We start from the raw sequence: 20,034 nt of genomic DNA, 5'->3' as shown, positions 1-20,034 counted from the left end.
ATTCCCTCCCCAGTTTTATCCTCCCTCTTGGCCACTTCCATTTCCTTATCCCTGAACTAAGTTTGATGTATTTCTATACCAAACTGTATTCATTCAGCCTTCCTTTGTCCATTTCAGATGGGAGTGAGGTTCATCTGATACCACTTTCCAAACCCCTTCTTCCATGTCCATGTCCTCTTTTTCTTGATCAGCAGAATTATGAGACACTAGCTCTATTCCCCTTCTTTTCTAGGCTGCTACATTTCCTGTTACTAATTCTTTCTCTTTTCTCTGATCAGATTCTCAGAACAAGATTAATCTATACCCTTATGACCTCTATTTTTTTCTCATTTAAGAAAGATTCTGAAGGAGTTCTTGTTTCTTTTTCTTCATTAGAATGTTAGTATTACATCATCATATTACTCCCTTCTGGAGGGCAGTTTTAAGGGTGGAGAGGACAGTTAGAGTTAGGGTAGATTAACTTCCTAGCAAGTGGTAGTGTTGGAAAATGAGAAAGTCTGCATTTTAAGATAGAAATTACTCAATCATTATAGTTTTTCTTCCAAAGACCAAACAATCACCTTTCAGAAATTGTGGAGGGGATACCTGTGTGAGCAGCTGGTTATTACTAGGTGGCCTTTACCAATCTGAACCTGTTTCCTAATATATAAGGTGAGACGATCAGACATAATATCCTCCTAAGTCTCTTCAAGCTCTAGATTTAGGATCTTATGTGTGTGACCTTGTAACTTCCCATCAAAGGCCTCAGTTTCCTCCTCTGAAAAATGAGAGGTTGGACTAGATGTCCTCTGAGGTCCCTTCCAGTTCTATATCTAAGATCTAATGGTTGACTCTGGGCCTCAGTTTCCTCTTCTGTAAAATGAGGCTCCTCATCAATTACCCATCTAGCTCTGGAATCCCTTCAAACTCCTGAGATTATCAAGAGGTTGGTTTTTTATTGTTTGTGTTTTTTCTTGCCCATCTTGGGTACCTCAGTAGAAAAGTAGAACAAGTCTAAAAATCATAACCCTTTTGAGCTTGGATGGGCCTTAGAGGTTCTATAACCTGATTATTTATCCCTGAAAATAGGAGAGAGTCAAATGCATTCATTCATTAAGCAACTGCTCATTAGGTTCCCTTTGTGAATTGGTTAGTGCTAGCACTAGGGATACAAAGATAGAATCATTACTCAGTTCCTCCCCTGAAGATACCATTTATTTATTGGGCTGAGGCAACATATACCCAAGTCAGTATGATAAAAGATGAGCAGGGAGCAGGTCTGGGAAATCAAGATTCTGACAAATAACTTTAAGAAAATTGAAGGCAGGAGAGGATTTTTTAGCTTGGGAGACCAAAGAAGTCTTCATGGAGGAGGTGGCAACTGAAAGGTTCTAGGAAGGAAGTGGAGACAGCCATGCTTCAGGGGAGGAAAGGTGACATGTTGAAATGCACAGGGGCAAGAGATGGCATAGTAAGCTTGCCCTGAATTCAAATTCTGGTACCACACTGTCACAAGACAGTATCATAGACTTATCAATTTAAAACTGGAAGAGGCTCTTGCCATCACTAGTTCAACATTCTCCTTTTACAGATGAGAGAACTGAGGCCCAGAGAGAGGACATCACTTGCCTAGGGTCCCATAGTTAGTAAGCATCCAAGCCATGATTCCATCATAGATTCTCTGATACTAAATCTGACATTCACCACACTTAGATGGCCCAGAGGGCAAAGTGAGGTTCAACTAGACTGGTACCTTCAACCAGTGGCCTGGAGGAAGAGGGGGAAATCACTGTTATTCTAGGCTTGAAGTGACTATGTAAAGGAGAAAGTAATTTGAAAGAGAAAGTATGACTTTATATGATCCCATGTCATTAGAATGACAATCAAGATTCTTAGAAATATTCTGTTCAACCCCATTGCTTTACATTTGGGGAACTGAGGTCCAAATTCACACTTCAAAGTGGGTTAAATTGCTTTGGAGGGGGGTGGGGAGGAGGCAAGGTTTGTGGTTAGGCTTTAAAGTTCTGTTCTAAAATTCCATGATTGGAATTGCAATATCCAACAGTTGTTGCCGTGGCAGCAGCTTGATTTATCAGAAGTTCCTTAGTGGAGTTCACTCTCCAAGAGCCAAGGGTAGTAGCAAGTGACTCAGTGTATGTGTTTGTGTATGTGTGTATCTCTGTGTTTGCATATATCTCCCTCACAGATGTGGTGATGAGATCGTGGCTGTCAATGGGACACCAGCTGCGGGAATGAGCAACGCCCAGTTGATCCCCATGCTGAAGGAACTTCGGAACCAAGTGGCGCTGACTGTGGTGTCCTGGCCTGGCAGCTTGGTCTAGAGTCACCATTCAGGTCCTTCCCACTCCAGGACCAGCTGAGGAAGGTGGACATCAGTGAGACCCTCCTTCCCTTGAGTAGCACCCCACTTGATCACATTACAAGAACTCTAAACTAGACAGTTTCAGGGCCCCTGCCCTACCCATCTGGGCCTCAAGCACTAGGGCCCTCCTGAGGCTCTGTCTGTCACCTTGAGGCAGTTTCTTTCCATTCTCAGAGGCTTTCTGTTTCTAATTTGCTCTTTTCCACCTCCCTCACCCCAGGACTTACTGTACCCTCAGAGAGACTACAAGCAACCCAGACCGAAAAGTTTGGGGAAAGACCTCAGGCTTTAAGCTCAAGACTGGGTCAGCTTGCCCTCTGAACTGGACTTGATTTGAGGCTTCGAGAAGAACTATTTTTGACAAAGTTGAAGGGGGAGGCTGCCCATAAGAAGACAAAGGTGCAGACAGAAAACCCTTCTTCCCTCCCTCCCCTCCCTCCTCCCCTCCCTCCTTCCCTGCCACCTTTTCTCCCTCCCTCGTACCTTCCCTTCCACCCTCCTTCCTTCCCTTTTCCCTTGGATCCCTCCTTTCAACCTACTTTCCCATTCCCTTTCCATCCCTCTCTTCTTCCTTTCCCTCCTTTGTACCCTTCTGTCATTCCCATATCCTTCCCTCAACCCTATCCATACTCCATTCTGACTCCATTGACTCCTTCCCTCCCTTCCCCCATCCCACCTTCCCTCATCCCCATTCTCCCTCACTCCCTTATTTCTTCCCGCAGGCCTTCTGTGGATCCCCAAGTAGATCCCCCCATCCCTCCTCCTTTCCCCCCTTCCTTTCCTTCCTCTGTCATTCCCTCCCTGCCTCTTTCTCTCCCTCCTCTTCTCCTCCCAGTCTACTTTACCTCTGTCCCTCCCTCCTTCCTTGCTGTTCCCCAATACCCCTACCCTCAGTTTATCTTATTCCCTTACCCCCTTGTCCCTAGCCACTATTATCCTGACACCTCCCACCCCCCTTTTGAGGGCTTAGAGTAACAGCTTCTCTACCCTCCCTGGATCCTGTGGCCACCCCTCCTGCAGACCCTTTCAAGTGACAAGCCCTGGGACACCCACTGTCTCCTACCCAGTTATTTCTCCCCCTTCTCCAAGCAGTAGTCCAAGCAGGTTTCTCCAAACTCTCTGGGTCTGGACTGCAGTATCAGGTTGAAATCTTGAGGCCTGAATGGGTCAGTTGGGAGGGGTGAAGCTCCTCAATCCGTTGTAGACGTGGTGAGGGGCATCTTTGGTCATCTCCTGGGGCCAGATTGATCCAGAACTGTAACCTTGAGCCTTGGTCAAAACCCTGAGTGTTGGTGCCTGTGAAGGACCAGTTAAACAGTTACACCTTGTCGGGGTCTCAGGGCATATAGAAGCAACACTCTCAAAATCGAACTCTCGTGTACACCAAGCTACCACTGTTTATCCTGGCAAAAGACTGAGCTTTTTCTCTCTGCTCAGTCAGAACAGCCTTCTGAGAAGGCCACTGGATGAAGACTGGTTACTATGCTATCTGGGGTGGTCAGGGGTCAGGCAACCAACCCAAGAGCCAAGGAGTCCAAGACATCAGTAAAGAGTAATTATTTAGGACTAACCCCACTCCTTTCCAAAGTGGACATTAGGAAGAAACGACCAGGGCAAGACTACCAAGGGTCAAGGGTGGGGAATGTCCTTGGTCCAGTCGGGCAAAGAGGAAGTCAGAGAGAACAACGGGGACCAAGGGCATCTTCTAGCATGCGCCATGACTCCTCCCAGAAACATCTGCTCTTCAGAGGAACTTAGGCAGCTGAGGCCTGGCTTCCCTGGGCCCCAAGAAGCAAACCAATGAGTGGGCCAGGTTGCCAAGAAAGAGAAGGAGGGCAGCCCCCAGTCGACATTGGCACTCTAAGAAGCCACAGAACAAGTAGTTTAGGAGGTCCCAGCCTCAGTCTTCTGGCCTGGCTGGACATTCCCCTAGGCGAAGAGAAAAGGGACCAAAAAAGCAGAAGCCCTTTCCTCCTCAGTCCTGGTGCCTTCAGTCAGACTCAAGGTTCCAGCCCATCAACCTAATTTACTTACATTTGTGCTTAGGCTACCCAAACTCTCCAGTAAGACATTAGGGTTATACCACGGCTGCTTTAATAAATGATTGCAAAATGAGTAACCAAGTCCTCAGTGATTCTTGCACAGCATATACTGGATAGACTGAGTTGGCCTGTTTGAGATGGGATTTCTTGTAGTTATAAAACTTGAGAGATCTTGAGTCAAACCAACAGTAGCCCTCAACTTTACAGAGGGAGAAACTGAGGCCCAGGGAGGGGGAACAACTTGCCCAAGTTCAAACATAGGGCCCCAGAAGTGAATGGAGCCATCTGGTCCAATGCCCTCATTTCACAGGACACAGGGAGGTTAAATGCAGAATTTTGGCAGAGGAAGGGTTTGAAGCTTCCATTTCTCAGATCCCTTCCAGCTCATGGCTTTCTGAAGCTCAGGAGGACCCTTGTAGACTATATGAGTGGTCAGCCATTTAGACCATAGCAAGAGTAGACTGGGCTACAGATGTTGGACTGGAGCCTAAGCGGGTGCTTTGGGATCCCCCTACAGTGTCCTCTGAATGATCTAATGACTGGGGAAGAAGGAAAACTTGGAAACCATAGCAAGGGTAGACATGGGTGGCTTAAACTCTTTTCTCTCTTCTATCTCCATCTGGGGAATCATATAGGATCAGGTCATACATTTAGAGTGGAAAGAGATCTCAAAAAACAAGAAGCACCTAGATGAGTATAGAGGGATAGGCCTGGAATTAAGAAGACCTGAATTCAAATATAATCTCAGATACTCACTAGCTGCAAGCCCCTGGGCAAGTCACTTGACTGCTATCTGCCTCAGTTTTCTCATCTGTAAAATAGAGACAATAGCATCTACCTCCCAGGGCTAGTGTGAGGATCAAATGGCATAATAAATTGTAGCGTGCTTAGCAAAGAGGGTGTTCTATCAATATTTGTTATTATTTTTACTATGATTTTTATTCTCTGGTGGGATAGTGAATGAAGCACTGGGGTCTGGAATTAGGAAGACTTGAGTTTAAATCCAACCTGACACTCACTAGCTGTGTGACCCTGGATAAGACCCTTAACCTCATCTGTCTCAGTTTTCTCACCTATAAAATGGGAATAATAACAGTACCTGTTTCCCAGGGCTGTTGTGAGAATCAAATGAAAATTTGTGAAACCTTTAGCACATAGTTTCACCAACTTTAGGCAATCATTCCTAAATCTCCAGTGCTAGAAGACTTCCCGAGTCCCTTTCTTCCTCAGGCCACCACTGGGAGGCTGGCAGGACAGATGGTGGCCCCATTTTACCAATTTGGAAACTGAGGTCCAGAGGGGGCAAGTAACTTTCTTGGTATCTCTTAGGGTCAAATGACCTGAGTTTCCTCCCAACTCTAAAATCCCTTGAGCCTGCAATGAAATATTTCCAGTAGCTGGTCTAAGGCCTGGTCTGAAATCAGAAATATGACTTGGTACAAAATGTCTGGCACATGGTCCCCAAGGCTCCTGAGTATGCCTGAATCACAACCAGAAGTCATTGGGGAAATTTTTTTTAGAATTATTTTGTTTTTCCAACTACCCACAATGGTAGTTTTTACCAATCATTTTTTTTGTAAGGTTTTGAATTTTATACTTTTTCTCCCTCCCTTGCCTCACCACTCGCCCTGACAGAAAACAATCTGATATAAGCTTCACATTCATAACCATGTTAAAAATAGATTCAAATTAGACATGTTATGAGAGAAGAATCAGATCCAAATGGAAGAAAGAAAACATCAGAGAGAAAAAAAATGGCATAATACATAAGACAACTTTTAAAAATTAGAAGATAATAATCTTTTGGTCTTCATTTAAAATCCATGGTTCTTTCTCTGGACATGAATGGTGTTTTCCATCACAAGTCTTTTAAATTTGTCTTTGATTATTGAACTGCTGAAATGAACAAGTCTATCATGGCTGATCATCACCCCATGTTGTTGTTAGTGTGTATAATGTTCTGGTTCTGCTCACTTCACTCTGCAACAATTCTTGCAAGTCTTTCCAGAGTTTTCTGAAGGTCCCATCCCTCATGGTTTCTTATAGAACAAATAATGTTCTATCACATCTGTATACCACAATTTGTTTGGTCATTCCTCAGTTGATGAACATCCCCTCAATTTCCAATTCTTTGCCACTACAAGAAGAGCTGCTATGAATATTTTTGTACATTTGGAATCTTTACCTTTTTTCATGATCTCTTCAGGATACAGACCCAATAGTGGTATTGTGGGCCCAAAGAGTATGCACAGTTTTATTGAATTTGAGCATAATTCCAAACTGATCTCCAGAAAGGTTAGATCAGCTCACAATTCCACCAACAATGCATTAGTGTCTCATTGGGCAAATTTTAACACAGTAAATAAAAATACAATGAGATGATGTTAATATTTGGTTTTCTAAGTCAACATGCGACTCCCTCCTTGTATATACTTTCTATTTGCATTTGGCACCACTGGCATTGTAGGTAGCTTTGGCCAGAGACAGGATTTTAGCCCAGGTCCTTGGACTCCAAAGGTGGCCATTGTTCCTTCCCACTGGAGCTGGTAAGTCACCTGAACCAGCTCATTCAGCTCAACACAATTATTCTATACAGTAGAGCACTGACCCATGAGCTTCCCTGAGTCTAGATCCTAAAGCTCATAGCAAGTACCTGATAAGGGCTTCCAGGCTTCCCTCTTAAAGGCCTTTCTTGGGGGGCAGCTAGGTGGCGCAGTGGATAAAGCACGGGCCCTAGAGTCAGGAGTACCTGGGTTCAAATCCAGTCTCAGACAATAATTACCTAGCTGTGTGGCCTTGGGCAAGCCACTTAACCCCATTTGCCTTGCAAAAAAAAAAACTTAAAAAAATAAAATGAAGGCCTTTCTTGAGCTCTGTGAACTCTTTTCCATCACTGCTCATTCACTGGCAGGAGGCATGGAGCTTGAGGGGCCATTGAGCACAGCCTGATGCCTGTTAATCCTAAATAGGCCTGTCAGGGGGCCTAGCTGGGGGCTGCTCTCCTCTTATCTTCAGTTTCCTGCTGATTGGGGACAAGATGATCAGTGGCACCAAAGAAGTTTTCATTACATTTACATGAGAAGAATGAAGTGGGGTAGGAGTGGGAGTGGGAGACCCAGCCCACCTGTGGAACCCAAGCAGGCCTTGGCCTAGTTTCAGAGTCATCTATACTGAACACAACCAGGTTCAAGTGTCTACTCTGGAAGGTCTGAGAGACAATCAGACTTTAGGGTGTGTTCTGTAACCGCAACTGCAAAGTGACCCACAAGGGGACTAGATGAAGCTCACCTGGGAGGGAGAGAGGTAGAGAAGGAAAAGAGTGGAGAGGAGGCAGAGAGACAGGAAGAAGGAGGGGAAAGAGGGACAGTCAGAGACAAAGGCAGAGATGCAGAGATGCAGAGGGAGAGAAAGACAGATGAAAATAGATGGAAAGGGAAAGAGACACAGAGAGAGGAAGGGGGGAGAGACAGAGATAAAGAGAAAGAGATAAGACAAAAAAGAGACAGAGGAATGTTTTCTCCAAAAACAATAAATGACTTAGAAAGAGTAGTCTTGGATTCTCTTGTACTGCTGCTCCTGATATGGACTGGCTCAACCTTGACACATATTCACTTGAGCAAATTATTTCCCTGGGCCTCAGTTTCCTCCTCTGTTGGCCTCAGTGGTCTATAAAGTCACTTACAGTCCTGCATCTTTCATCCTTTCCCTTCTATTTTGGATGTGGGGAATCCAAGGGAAGGGATAGTGCTCAGGCTACCCTGGTCCTGGCCCATCTTGGGTACTGTTTTCCATTTCAGGTCCCAGAATGTTGAGAAGCTGAAGCATAGTGAGAGAGTGATGATCAGATTGGGGAAGGACCTGGTGACTGCTAGATAGGAACAGAGGGAATGGCCTGGGGATAGCCAACCTGGAGACTTGACTTAGAGGAGAATGATTTCTGCCTCCAAGTATTTGAAAGAGCCTTCTGAGGGGTTTGATTTGTTCTCCTTGACCCCAGAAAGTAATGAACTTTGCTTCACCAGAAGTCTTCTAGCAGAACGTGCATGTCTACTTATTTGGGATGTAGATAGGGTTTTCTCTCAATGCCCACTGAGACCTCTTTTGAGCCATCAGATTCCCTGGTTCTGTTATTCTTGTCTGGGGCATAGCAATCTCTGATCTGCTAAAGAAGCTCCCTCCCTGGGGAAGCCAAGCTATCCTGACTAGTGATCAGTGACTCCCTAGACCAGCCCCAGTCATGTGACCACATCTGGCATCCATATTCCTGCTACCTGGTCCTCCTATTTCTACCAGATTCTTCCTCCATTTTTTTCAGGGATTGGGAATCAAATCAATGCAGCCATTGTCATTTCTGGAAAGGGCTAGTTCATGGATTGCCCTGTGCCTCCCCTTCAATCTCATTCTATATGTGAACTCACCTTAAAGGAGATTTCTAGATACAGACTGGGCCTGAGTCAGGAAGCCCTGAGTTTGAATCTGGCCTCAAACACTCTCTAGCTGTGTCATCCTGGGCAAGTCACCTCTGTGTGCCTCAGTTTCCTCATCATGGGGGATCACAATAGCCTCTCCCATCCAGTATTGGGGTTAGGATTACATGAAAGAACTGTAAATCATAACAGAGTAAGAGAAACACATAATAGTTGCTTTTCTTCTTTCCTCCCCCTATGAGAATGGAGATTCTTTGAAGGCAAGTGCTTCCCTGCTTTTGTCTTTGGGTTCATGAAATAATTTCTTAAAAGGTTCTGGTTTAGTGGGGCAGCTAGGTGGCACAATGAACACAACACTGGCCCTGGACTCAGGAAGATTGCCTTGTGAAGAAGAAGAAGAAGAAGAAGAAGAAGAAGAAGAAGAAGAAGAAGAAGAAGAAGAAGAAGAAGAAGAAGAAGAAGGAGGAGGAGGAGGAGGAGGAGGAGACGACAAAGATAGCTTTGATTGATCTGGTCTTTCTCTAGACTCTTCACATTTTCTTAGTGAGAAAGACACAAAACTTGACTAACAGAGGGGCAAGTAAAGGAAATGACCTCAAGAGCCAGGGAATCAAGTTTGAAATTGAGGTCTCAAGCCCAAGATACCCAGTGGGGGCTTCAGTATCACAGTCATTTGAACTAGATGTCCTAAGATGGGAACCAAGTACCGCATCACTGACATCTAGGAGGTTGCAAAGAGGTATCCATGAGATAGAGGAGGGGGGAAGAAGAATCAAAAACTGAAGATATTAGTTAATTTCACTATCAACTCAGATGGTCCTTCCTTCCATCTCTGAACCTCGGTGTTCATGCCTTTGTCTACTTTGATCACTCATTTGACAGAGGGAGAAACTGAGGTCAGAGAAGAATGAACTGTGAGGCTGTCTGGTTCCAAATCCAGAACTTTCATCACCCCATGAGGAGACAAAACCAAGATGTATCAGAAGGTAGACCACTCAATCCTAAGGCTCAACACTTACTGGGCAACCTTGGACTAGTTGCTTGCCCTCTCTGCACCTCAGTTTCCCCCCTCTGTAAAATAAAGGGGTAAAAGTAGAGCTTTTAGCTCTAAAGTCCATTATGTCCATTATGACCACAACACAAAAACCGGAACCAAAAGAGGACAAGGAATGAGCTTGGCTCTTTTCTTTTTCCTATGGCTCAAGATGGGAACACAGTCATTAGCTCTTATTAGTCTCTCCCTGTACTGCATTCTTCTTCTCCCCCATGATAGAGTACTTCAAGGCTCTTAGCCATGCTACAGTAAGTAATGGGTTGTAAAGGCTCAGTCTGCCATTGTCCTCAGCACCACGCTCCTCTTCTCTCCATCCAAGCTTCCTGCTTGGACTTAGACAAGCATTATACTTAGCAAGGTTTCAAGTGGACATAATGACCTGCTTTTTAAGAGGTCCATTCTGCTTGACATTTCCCAGAAATACTCCCCCAAAAGTCTTAACAGGAAGATGCAATAAGGGGAAAAAAACAAGGCAGACAAAGAAAAGGAGAGATAAGAGCCCATAAGCACGGATGTGGCTATCTTCCCTTTTAAATTTAGGACATATGGCGGGGGGGGGGGGGGGGGGGCAGGGCTGCTGCTTGTTAGAGTGAGAAATCAGTGACTGGAAATGAAGGCCTAGGGCCAAAGTTTGGAGAAAGGTAGGCTAACTTTCTAGGGCCTGTTTCTGCCTCTCTGAAATGGGGGGGGTACAATCAGGTCATGCTGAAGGTCCCCTAACTCCGGACTCTGCCTTTCTCGCATCTGATACAGCTTTAAATGCTTCTTGTTGACTCAGTTCTAGGATCACAGGCAACTAGATGGTGCGGTGGGTAGAGTACCAGCTCTCAAGTCAGGAGAACCTGATTGCAAATCTGACCTCAGACATTAGTTGGGTGACCTTGGGCAAATCACATAACCCTGACTGCCTCATATCCAGAGCCATCTCCAACCATCCTGATTCCTAGCTGACCATTGGACCCAGATGACTCTGGAGGAGAATATGAGGCTGATGATTTAGCACAGCCCCCCTCACTCAAATGCAATTCATGTGCTTGTCATGGCATTACCCCTCTGATGTCAAGGTCTTCTTTGAAAATGAAGGACAACATTATCACTTATTTATGATCACACACAAACTGAGATCTGGGTTTTGGGGGAATGGAAGCACATGTTCCCATGAACCCAGCAGAGAAGTCATGTCCAGCCCTGAAGAGAATATCACAACCACAAACATCTTACTCTTTGAAATAAAGGCATAGCTAGCTGAACTCCACACCTTCTCCAGGGTCATCATTTTAATATCACTATGACATCAACCTTCCCCTCCCTCTAACTGGTAAGCAAGCCATTTTACACAGAATAGAACCCTGGAACAGAGGCAATCTTGCCTCCTCCCCATGTGGCTCATGGAATACTTTATGAAGTTCCTCTGGAATGTTCTATGTCTTCTATCACAGAACAATTACGAGACTGGAGAGGATCAGAGTTGGTTAACTTTTTCCTGTTCAACTGTCCTGATAGGACCACTAAGGAAAGAATTTCTCAGTGGTTGCAATAGCAGGGTACAGGAGGGCTGGGACATCTGGGGAGACATTTCCCTTTCTCTACAAAATGGATGCATGACTTCTAAGTTCCTTTCCAATGCCAAATAAGAATCCCAATGACCAGAACAATAGCTAGCATTTTTATGTAGCATATTCAAGTTTGCAAAATTCTTCATGTACATTATCTGATTGGATCCAAACAAATCTGTGAGGCAGGTGCCAATATTATCTCATTTTACAGATGAGGAAATTGAGACTAAGAAAAGTTAAAATGATTGGAGATAGTAAAGTAGAAAGAGCCACACTGCTCTGGAGTCAGAGGATCCAGAGTTCAAACCCCATTCTGGTGTTTACTAGCTGGATGACCCTGGGCAAGTTGCTCCTCTTCCTCCTTGGACCTCTGCTTCCCCCATCTCTAAAATGAGGAGATTGTAATGTGCCTACTATAGATCAACCATCATGCTAAACTCTGGAGTTACAGATAGAAAACAAAGGAGTCACCATCCTCAAGGAACTGACATTCTAAGAATAAGAACCAACACAGCTGTAGATGAAGTTAAGTGACCCAGAAGTTCCTGGGTCTGGGTTCAAATCCCAGTTCTACTGAATTATCTGTGTGACCTTAAGCAAGTCATTTTTAGTCTCCCCTAGGTCTTCTTTCTCTCCTCTGCACTGAATTTGACATCAGAGGATCTGGTTTGAAATTCTGACTTTGTCACCTTACAACCTTGAGAAAATCCTATCATATTCATGGGTGTCAGTTTTCTTCTCTATGAAATGGGGGTATGAGTAGTTAGATCAGATGATGGAAGCCCCACAGTTCTATTATTCTATATCTGGAGGCAGTGAGGTGACTCAGTGGATAGAGCACAAGGCCTGAGTTCAAATTTTGTCTCAAACACTTACTAGTTGGGTGAGCCTGGATGAGTTTCTTCATCTCTGCCTGCCTCAACTTCCTTATTTGTAAAATGAGGACAATAATAGCACCTACCTCTCAGAATTGTTGTAAGGATCAAATGAGATAACTGCTGTCAAGAGGCTAAGCAGAGTGCCAGATATATAGTAGATCCTTAATAAATACTAATTTTCTTCCCTATCTTAAGTCTCAGTATCCTCAACTGTAAAATGGGTATTGGTTTCCTTTTAAAGCTTCTGAAATCCCCTTTAAGCTCCATTCCCCTCACAAATAAAATCAATGAAATAAGTTGGGAAACAATTTTTACAACTAGTGTTTCTGATAAAGGACTTGTTTCTAAAATACATAGAGAACTGAGTCAAATTTATGAGAATACAAGTCATTCCCCAATTGATAAATTGTCAAGGGATATGAACAGGTAGTTCTCAGATGAAGAAAGCAAAACTAAATATACTCCTATGGGAAAATGTTCTAAATAATTATTAATTAGAGAAATGCAAATTAAAAAAAAACTCTGAGGTACCACCTTATACCTATCAGATTGGTCAATGTGACAAAAAAAATGATCAGTGTTGGAGGGGCTGTGGGAAAACGAGGACACTGATACATTATTTGTGGAGTTGTGAACTGATCCATCCCTTCTGGAATTATACCCAAAGGGTATTTGATTCAGCAATACTACTTCTATGTCTGTATTCCAAAGAGAAAACAAGAAAGAGTAAAAAACCCACATGTACAAAAATATTTATAGCATCTCTTTTCATAGTGTCAAAGAATTGGAAATTGGAGAATGCCCATCAACTGGGGAATGGCTGAACAAGTTGTGGTATATGAATGTGATGGAGCACTATTGTTCTGTAAGAAGTCATAAAGGGGGGCGGCTAGGTGGCGTAGTGGATAAAGCACCAGCCCTGGAGTCAGGAGTACCTGGGTTCAAATCCGGTCTCAGACACTTAATAATTACCTAGCTGTGCGGCCTTGGGCAAGCCACTTAACCCCATTTTCCTTAACAAAAAAAGAAGACGAAGTCATGAAGGGTAGGACTTTAAAAATAGTCTGGAAAAACTTACATGAATTGATGCTGATTGAGATGGGTAGAACCAGAAGAACATTGTACACATTAACAATAACTTTGTGTGATGACCCATTATGATAGACTTGCTCATCTCAGTAGTACAAACAGCAAAGACAATTCTAAAGAATTTGTGAGGAAAAATACCACCTTCATCCAAAGAAGGAACTATGAAGTCTGAATGCAGACCAAAGCACTCTATTTTCAATTTTTAAAATTTGGTTTATGTTTTATGATTTTTTTCTCTCATTTTTTTCTGTTTTGATTCTTCTTTCATAGCATGATTAATATGAAAAAATATTTAACTATATGTATAACTATATATGTATAACCTATATTAGATTGTTCTCTGTCAGAGCTCAGACAGCTGTAGAAGACTGGCTATGGACAATGCTATCCTCATCTAGGGAAAGGAAAACAAAATATAAACCCTACAGAATTTGAATGGACACTACACTCACTTTTTAAAATTTTCTCTTATATATTTCTTTTCCAATTCCTGGATTTCCTTCTTTTTCCTTAGTCCTACTTCCTTATACTGAAAATGACTAATCTGGAGACATGTTAAACATAAGTGTGTATGTACAATATTCATCTGACTGTTCACTGCTGAGGGTAGGGAGTCAGAAGGGAGGGTGGAGGGAAATCATGTAACTTAGAAATATGCATATGCATGTGGATGAATGTTGAAAAACTTTGATGATGTGTAATTGGAAAAATAAAATAAAATATTCATTGTAAAGGAAAAAAATAGATTGCTCTCTGTCAGGGGGCAGAGGCAGGGAAGGGAGGGAAGAAGAAAAATGTGAAACTCAAAACCTTACAAAAATGATTATTGAAAACTATCATTGTATGTCATGTAATTGGAAAAATAAAGAAATTTTAGAAGATAAAAAAGATGAGCAAAAGAGCCCCTCATTCTGCAGTACACATAAGAAAGCCTGGTTTAGTGATCCAGCATAGGCTTCACATATAGTAAAAGTTCAACAATGTTTATGGTTGAGTTTGAGGTAAGGCTCTTGGGATCCGAGTTCTATTCCCAGCTTTACTGTAAACTATGAGATCTTGACAAATCACTTCCCCGTCTGGAAGGGAAAATTCAGGACCTCAGTTTCCTCATTTGTAAAATCAAAACAGCAGACTAGACAATCCCTACAGATCCTCCCAGTTTGAATATTGTATGCTGCTATATTTAAAAACTAGCGGATGATGAGAGTTGAACTCAATTAATCATTAGATATCTTTATCTGTTTTGGTTGGTGAGGCTAATCAAAACATGTATTAGTTCAACATGAGGCATTTCATTGAAGAGCATAGCAAAAGAAGGAACAAGAAAAATTGCCCCTCTCTATACAAAGGTATAAAGCAACTAGGTGATGCTGAAGTAGATAGAAGGCTGGGTCTGGCATCAGAAAGACTCATCTTTCTGAATTCAAATCCAGTCTCAGACATGTACTAGTCATATGATCCTGGGCAAGTTAATTTACCCTGTGTGTCTCAGTTTCCCCAACTATAAAATGAACTGGACAAGGAAATATGGCAAACTACTCCAGTATCTCTGCCAAGAAAACCCCAAATGGGCTCATAGAGAGCTAGACACAACTGAACAACAACAGACAAGAGTATCATAATACCACAGGTGACCATACTACCAATGAGGGAAAGAAATGTAGTGAATATGTGTGACCATAAATCATGGATGGAAGATTCTAGGAAGCTATAAATGAGGTGGAGACCAGGAACTACCTGAAGTGTCTGAGTAAAAATTCCCCTTGCAGGGAACCCTAGAGGGACCAGCACCACCTAAGAGATCGTGAAAAAATGAGCATCTTTTCTCCCAAAGTAGGAGGATCTTAGAAGAGAAAGTACCTTTGGGGTCCCAGAGCCCTAGGTTCTCTTTATGTACAGGGGATCTCAAAACTCTTAGCATCATTTTAAGTCTTTCAAAACTTAAACCTCTGTCTGTCTCAGTTTCTTCATTTGTGAAATGAAGATAATAACAGCACCAGCCTCCCAAGGTTGTTGTGAGGATCAAATGAGATGATATTTTGTAAATACTTATATGCATCTGATCCATCAGTAAGTAGGTGCTCAATAAAAGCTTGTTCTCCATCCCCATGAATGCTTTTTGATTGATAGTATGATGATCAGCATGAGATACTTTACCAAAAGTTTTACTACAATCTAGGCAACCTATTCTCAGCATTGCCCTCATCTCCTAGGTTTGCAGCTCTGTCAAAAAAAAGTAATGAGCTCATTTGTAAGCTGTTAAAAGCTGAAAATGGCCATAAGATTATTGGGATACCTGCAAAATGAAAAGTCCCAGTTCTGGCCCAGGGATCTAAGATGGAAGCCAGCAAAGATAACAAAGGTCTTTTGACCTTGGAGTCAAAAAAATGAGATGAGAGACTTGGGTCTGCTATTTATCCATTAGATGACCTTAGATAGGTTACTTAACCTCTCTGGGCTCCAGTTTTGCCACTTGTGAAAAAAAGGAGTGTGGAAGAGATGGGTTCTATTATCTCCCCTAGAAAGAGAGCAGGTAGGGGCCTTTAAAACCATCAAATACAACTTGTTTATTTTACAGGGTAGGACACTGAGGCCTAGAGATGGAAAGGGACTCGCCCAAGATCCTATGTGGAGTGCCTGAGAGGTGAAATTTACTCTAACTTCAGCATCCTTTCTGCTGTATACAGAAATATATGGGACTTAAGAACCTCTTTAGATCTTAGAAGGACTCCATATCATCTCTCCTTTCCATTTCCTTTAGGTTTGGTTATGATGGAATCAATGAGGACAGACTGTTGCTAATCCAGCATAAGGATCATTTAGATCCAGGGAGTATGGTTGCTAAAAGCAACTGAGAGAGAGAGAGAGAGAGAGAGAGAGAGAGAGAGAGAGAGAGAGAGAGAGACAGAGAGAGACAGAGACACACAGAGACAGAGAGACAGAGACACACAGAGATAAACACAGAGACAGAGACAGAGAGAGAAGCTGAACTCCATGTCCTCTTTGTGTCTGTTTTCTCAGTCAACAAGAAAAACCTTTGCACTGGAAATAACACAACCCAAATGGCCAATAGAGAACAGCAACTCAAAAGGAAGGATAGAGTTGGAGAGTGTCTGATGGGTTCAAGGTCCTGACCCAGAGGAACATACTCTACAGTGCTGAAAAAAATGTTACTTCTGATTGCCTAGCCGCCACTATTGGAGATATTTAAAAAATTATGGGAAAAAAAGATTACGGAAAATGAGAGTGGACCCATTTACAGAGAAGGTTAAATGTCTTGTCTTGTTTTTGAAAAGCAAGAAGACAGAGTCTGAGTATGATGAGCGGGTCACCATAACTTTGGCTGCTGGGAGAATTTTAGATGGAATCAATCATTAAAGAGCTGATTAATGAACATCTAAGTAAAGGAAGTGGTGATTACAGGGAGTGATTGTGTGACTTCGGTGAAAATGATTTGTGCTAGACTGACTTTAAATCCTCTTTTGACCATATTACTAACATGGAAGATGAGGAGAACACATTGCAAAGCTTTTGCTAAGGTATCTCATGCTATTCTTCCATTAATCAATCAACAAGCCTTCATAGGTGCTGAGTGAGATAAGTAGACCAGAAGAACATTATACACACTAACAACATGAGGTGATGATCAACCATGATGGATTTATTCATTCCATCAGAGCAATAATCAGGGACAATTTTAGGGATTTGTGATGGATAATACCATCTTTAGCCAGAGAAGGAACTGTGGAATTTAAATGGAGACCATATCTTATTATCTTCAATTCTTAAAAGTTGTCTTATGTAATATGTAATTTTGCTATCTCTAATGTTTTCTTTCTTCCTTTTGGATCTGATTCTTCTCTCACAAGTTTAATTTCCATCTATGCTTATCATGGATACAAATATAAAGCCTATATCAGATTGCCTTCTGTTGGGGGGAGCGGGGAGGGAGAGGAGGGAAGAAGAAAAATCGTAAAACTCAGAACCTCGCAAAAAAAAAAGATTGGTAGAAACTACCATTGTATGTAATTGGAAATCAAATAAAATATTCATATTTATTATTATTTAAAAAACAGGCCTTTAGAATACCATCTGTATTCAGAGAAAGAATTGTGGAGTGTGAACAAAGACCAAAGATTATTTCCTTTAATTTAAAAAAAATTATCTGGTTATATAATTTTGCTATCTCTTATACTTTATGTTTCTTCCTTAAGGATATGATTTCTCTCTCATCTCATTCAACTTAGATCAATGCATACCATGGAAACAATGTAAAGACTAATATACTGCCTTCTGGGGGTGGGGAGCGAGATTAGGGGAAAAATTGTAAAATTCAAAATAAATTAATTAATTTTAAAAAATAAAATAAAAACAGGCCTTTATAGGGAGAGGAGGGGAACTTCTACCCCATGTTAAGTACTACGCCAGATGCAAACATTAAATCATTTGATCCTCACAACAGTCTGGAGTGATAGGTGCATATTACTATTCCCATTTTATAGATGGGGAAAACTGAGGCAAGCAAAGGTTAAATATTGTGCCCAGTGCATATTATTATTCCTATTTATAGATCGGGAAACTGAGGCAAGCAGAGGTTAAATGTTTTGTCCAGGATCACACAGCTAGGAATATCTGAGATTGTATTTGAACTCAGGTCTTCCTGATTCCAGGTCACTAGCTGCCTCTGAATAGCTAAACCACAGTTGTTCTGAAAAAGATGAGAGGTAGCAGAAAGGGAGGAGGAATCAGTAGTGTGATATGAATAAGTCACTGGACCTAGAGTTGGGAAGACCTGGGCTTGACCCAATCTCTTTTTGCTTCAATTTCCTCATCTGTAAAATGAAAAAATGGACTTGATGGCTTCTTGATGGCTTTCCAGATATAAACTGATGGTCCTCTAATCATATGAAAAGTAGTATCCAAAAAGTTAAACTTATATTAGGTTTCTTTAAGATGACCAAAACTTCTGGGAATAAGAAGGTACAAGTCCCACTATCCTTGGTCCTATTTAAGCAAGGGAGCATCCAGAGGACCTTAGGTCTTGAGTCTATGTCATATTGTTACTATTTATCCTTCCTTTTCTAAGAGGACCAATGACATCAGGGAAGTGATGCCATGACAGGCAAGTGAATTAGATCTAAGTGAGGGGTTCTGTGCTAAGTCACCAGTCTCACTTTCTTCTCCAAAGTCATCTGGGTCCAGTGATCAGATATGGATCAGGACAACTGGAGATGACCCTGGATGAAGTGGGGGAAACCCTTGGCCTTTTCAAACCAGGTCTCAATTTCACTGATTTTGACTGATTTTGACAGATTCAGTGATTAAGACTAGGCAAGAAATGAGGCAAAAAAAAAATGACTCCTTTTACCTAATCAAAAAAAAAATCAATCTGGGAGGGGAAGACCCTCAGGGTTTCTGGCCAAAACAAAAACAATTGCTAGTTATATTCACTCTGAACCAACCAGGACCCAACTTGGGCTGGGACCTATTGCTGGCCAATCTTGGGAGCCAGAGTGTTTGGGTTTAGGGCCTGATCCTTAAGAAAGAAAGCTAGCCTATAAATTCTAAAATATCTTACAAAATTTCAGCCCTAGTGCTATAAGGACCAAATGAAGGAACTGGGGAGGTTTTTCCAAGGAGAAAATGAGACTTTTAGGCATTTCTAGATTCCATTTGGTCACAAGGTAACCCTAGGAGCAATGAATAAAGCTTGAAAAGAGGTCAATTTCAGCTTGATTGGGTCAGAAAGCCTTCCTACTCAACAAGAGCTATCCAGATTTGGGGGGGGGGGGCAGGAAGTCTGAGGGCAGGTGGTCCCTCCTCCTCCTCCTCTTCCAAGGGTCCCCCACCAGAGGCTGGAAAACCATTTGTTAGGCTAGAATAGGGATTCTTTGGGGGGAAGTGTTAAATGTAAAGTGTTAAGCTAACTTTCCACTGAGGTCTCTTCTTGAAAATGTTATTCTGTGTTCCCCAAGCCAATAGGAATGGAGAAGAGGAGGAAGAGGGGCTTACTGCTAGGAAATAAGGGTGAAGGGGAAATGTCAATTTCATGGCCCAAACCTGAAGGGCGATTGCTATTGGCTTTTAAAAAAGCAAAGATTGGAGCGGCTGGATGGTGCAATGGATAGAGCACCGGCCCCGGAGTCAGGAGTACCTGAGTTCAAATCTGGCCTCAGATACTTAATAATTACTTGTGTGGCCTTGGGCAAGCCACTTAACCACATTTGCCTTGCAAAAAAAAAAACAATCCTTAACAAAAAAATAGAACATAAAAAAGCAAAGATTGCAAGTCAGTCAACAAGCAGTTATTAAGGGTCTCTTACTTATACAAAGAAAAACCGGATATACAAAGAAAAGCAAAAGCCAATCTCTTCTCTCAAGGAGCTCCCAATCTACATGTCACCCTTGAGAAAAGTTCTCTTGGAACCCAAAGAATGAATGTAAAGACAATTTTGGAGGCAATATGGAGCAATGGAAAGAATTCAGGCTCTGTTGTCATAGGACCCAAGCTCATCTCTGATGATTACTACCTGTGTCACTTCTCCTCCCTGGACCTTGGCTTCCTCCTCTATAAAATGAGAACATTGAACTCCTCAGAGGGCCCTTCCAGCTATACATGAACGACT

General features: G+C 42.3%; 2 protein-coding genes across 10 annotated transcripts in view; one reads left to right on the top strand and one right to left on the bottom strand.

Annotated features, from left to right (window-relative positions):
- LOC141497931 (ligand of Numb protein X 2-like) overlaps positions 1 to 7,443 on the top strand; it is a 94,578-nt gene extending 87,135 nt beyond the window's left edge. For all 4 annotated transcript variants that reach the window (XM_074200801.1, XM_074200798.1, XM_074200800.1 and 1 more), the window contains one exon: positions 2,186 to 7,443. In XM_074200801.1, coding sequence (XP_074056902.1) covers positions 2,186 to 2,321 — 136 coding nt within the window. In that variant the 3' untranslated portion in view covers positions 2,322 to 7,443. The remainder of the gene's footprint in view (positions 1 to 2,185) is intronic.
- The window catches only part of CHIC1 (cysteine rich hydrophobic domain 1), a 218,320-nt gene that overhangs the window by 94,593 nt on the left and 103,693 nt on the right, over positions 1 to 20,034 (bottom strand). For 5 of the 6 annotated variants that reach the window (XM_074200803.1, XM_074200802.1, XM_074200804.1 and 2 more), the window contains exon 6: positions 3,426 to 3,658. In XM_074200803.1, the coding sequence (XP_074056904.1) occupies positions 3,530 to 3,658 (129 nt within the window). In that variant the 3' untranslated portion in view covers positions 3,426 to 3,529. Of the gene's footprint in view, positions 1 to 3,425; positions 3,659 to 20,034 lie in introns of those variants that run through there. The other variant, XM_074200810.1, reaches the window with a different exon arrangement.

Source organism: Macrotis lagotis, chromosome X (genome assembly GCF_037893015.1).
Source record: "Macrotis lagotis isolate mMagLag1 chromosome X, bilby.v1.9.chrom.fasta, whole genome shotgun sequence".
NCBI lineage: Eukaryota > Metazoa > Chordata > Mammalia > Peramelemorphia > Peramelidae > Macrotis > Macrotis lagotis.
The sequence above is the reverse complement of the archived record's forward strand: the minus strand, read 5'-3'. Positions and strand labels throughout refer to the sequence as shown.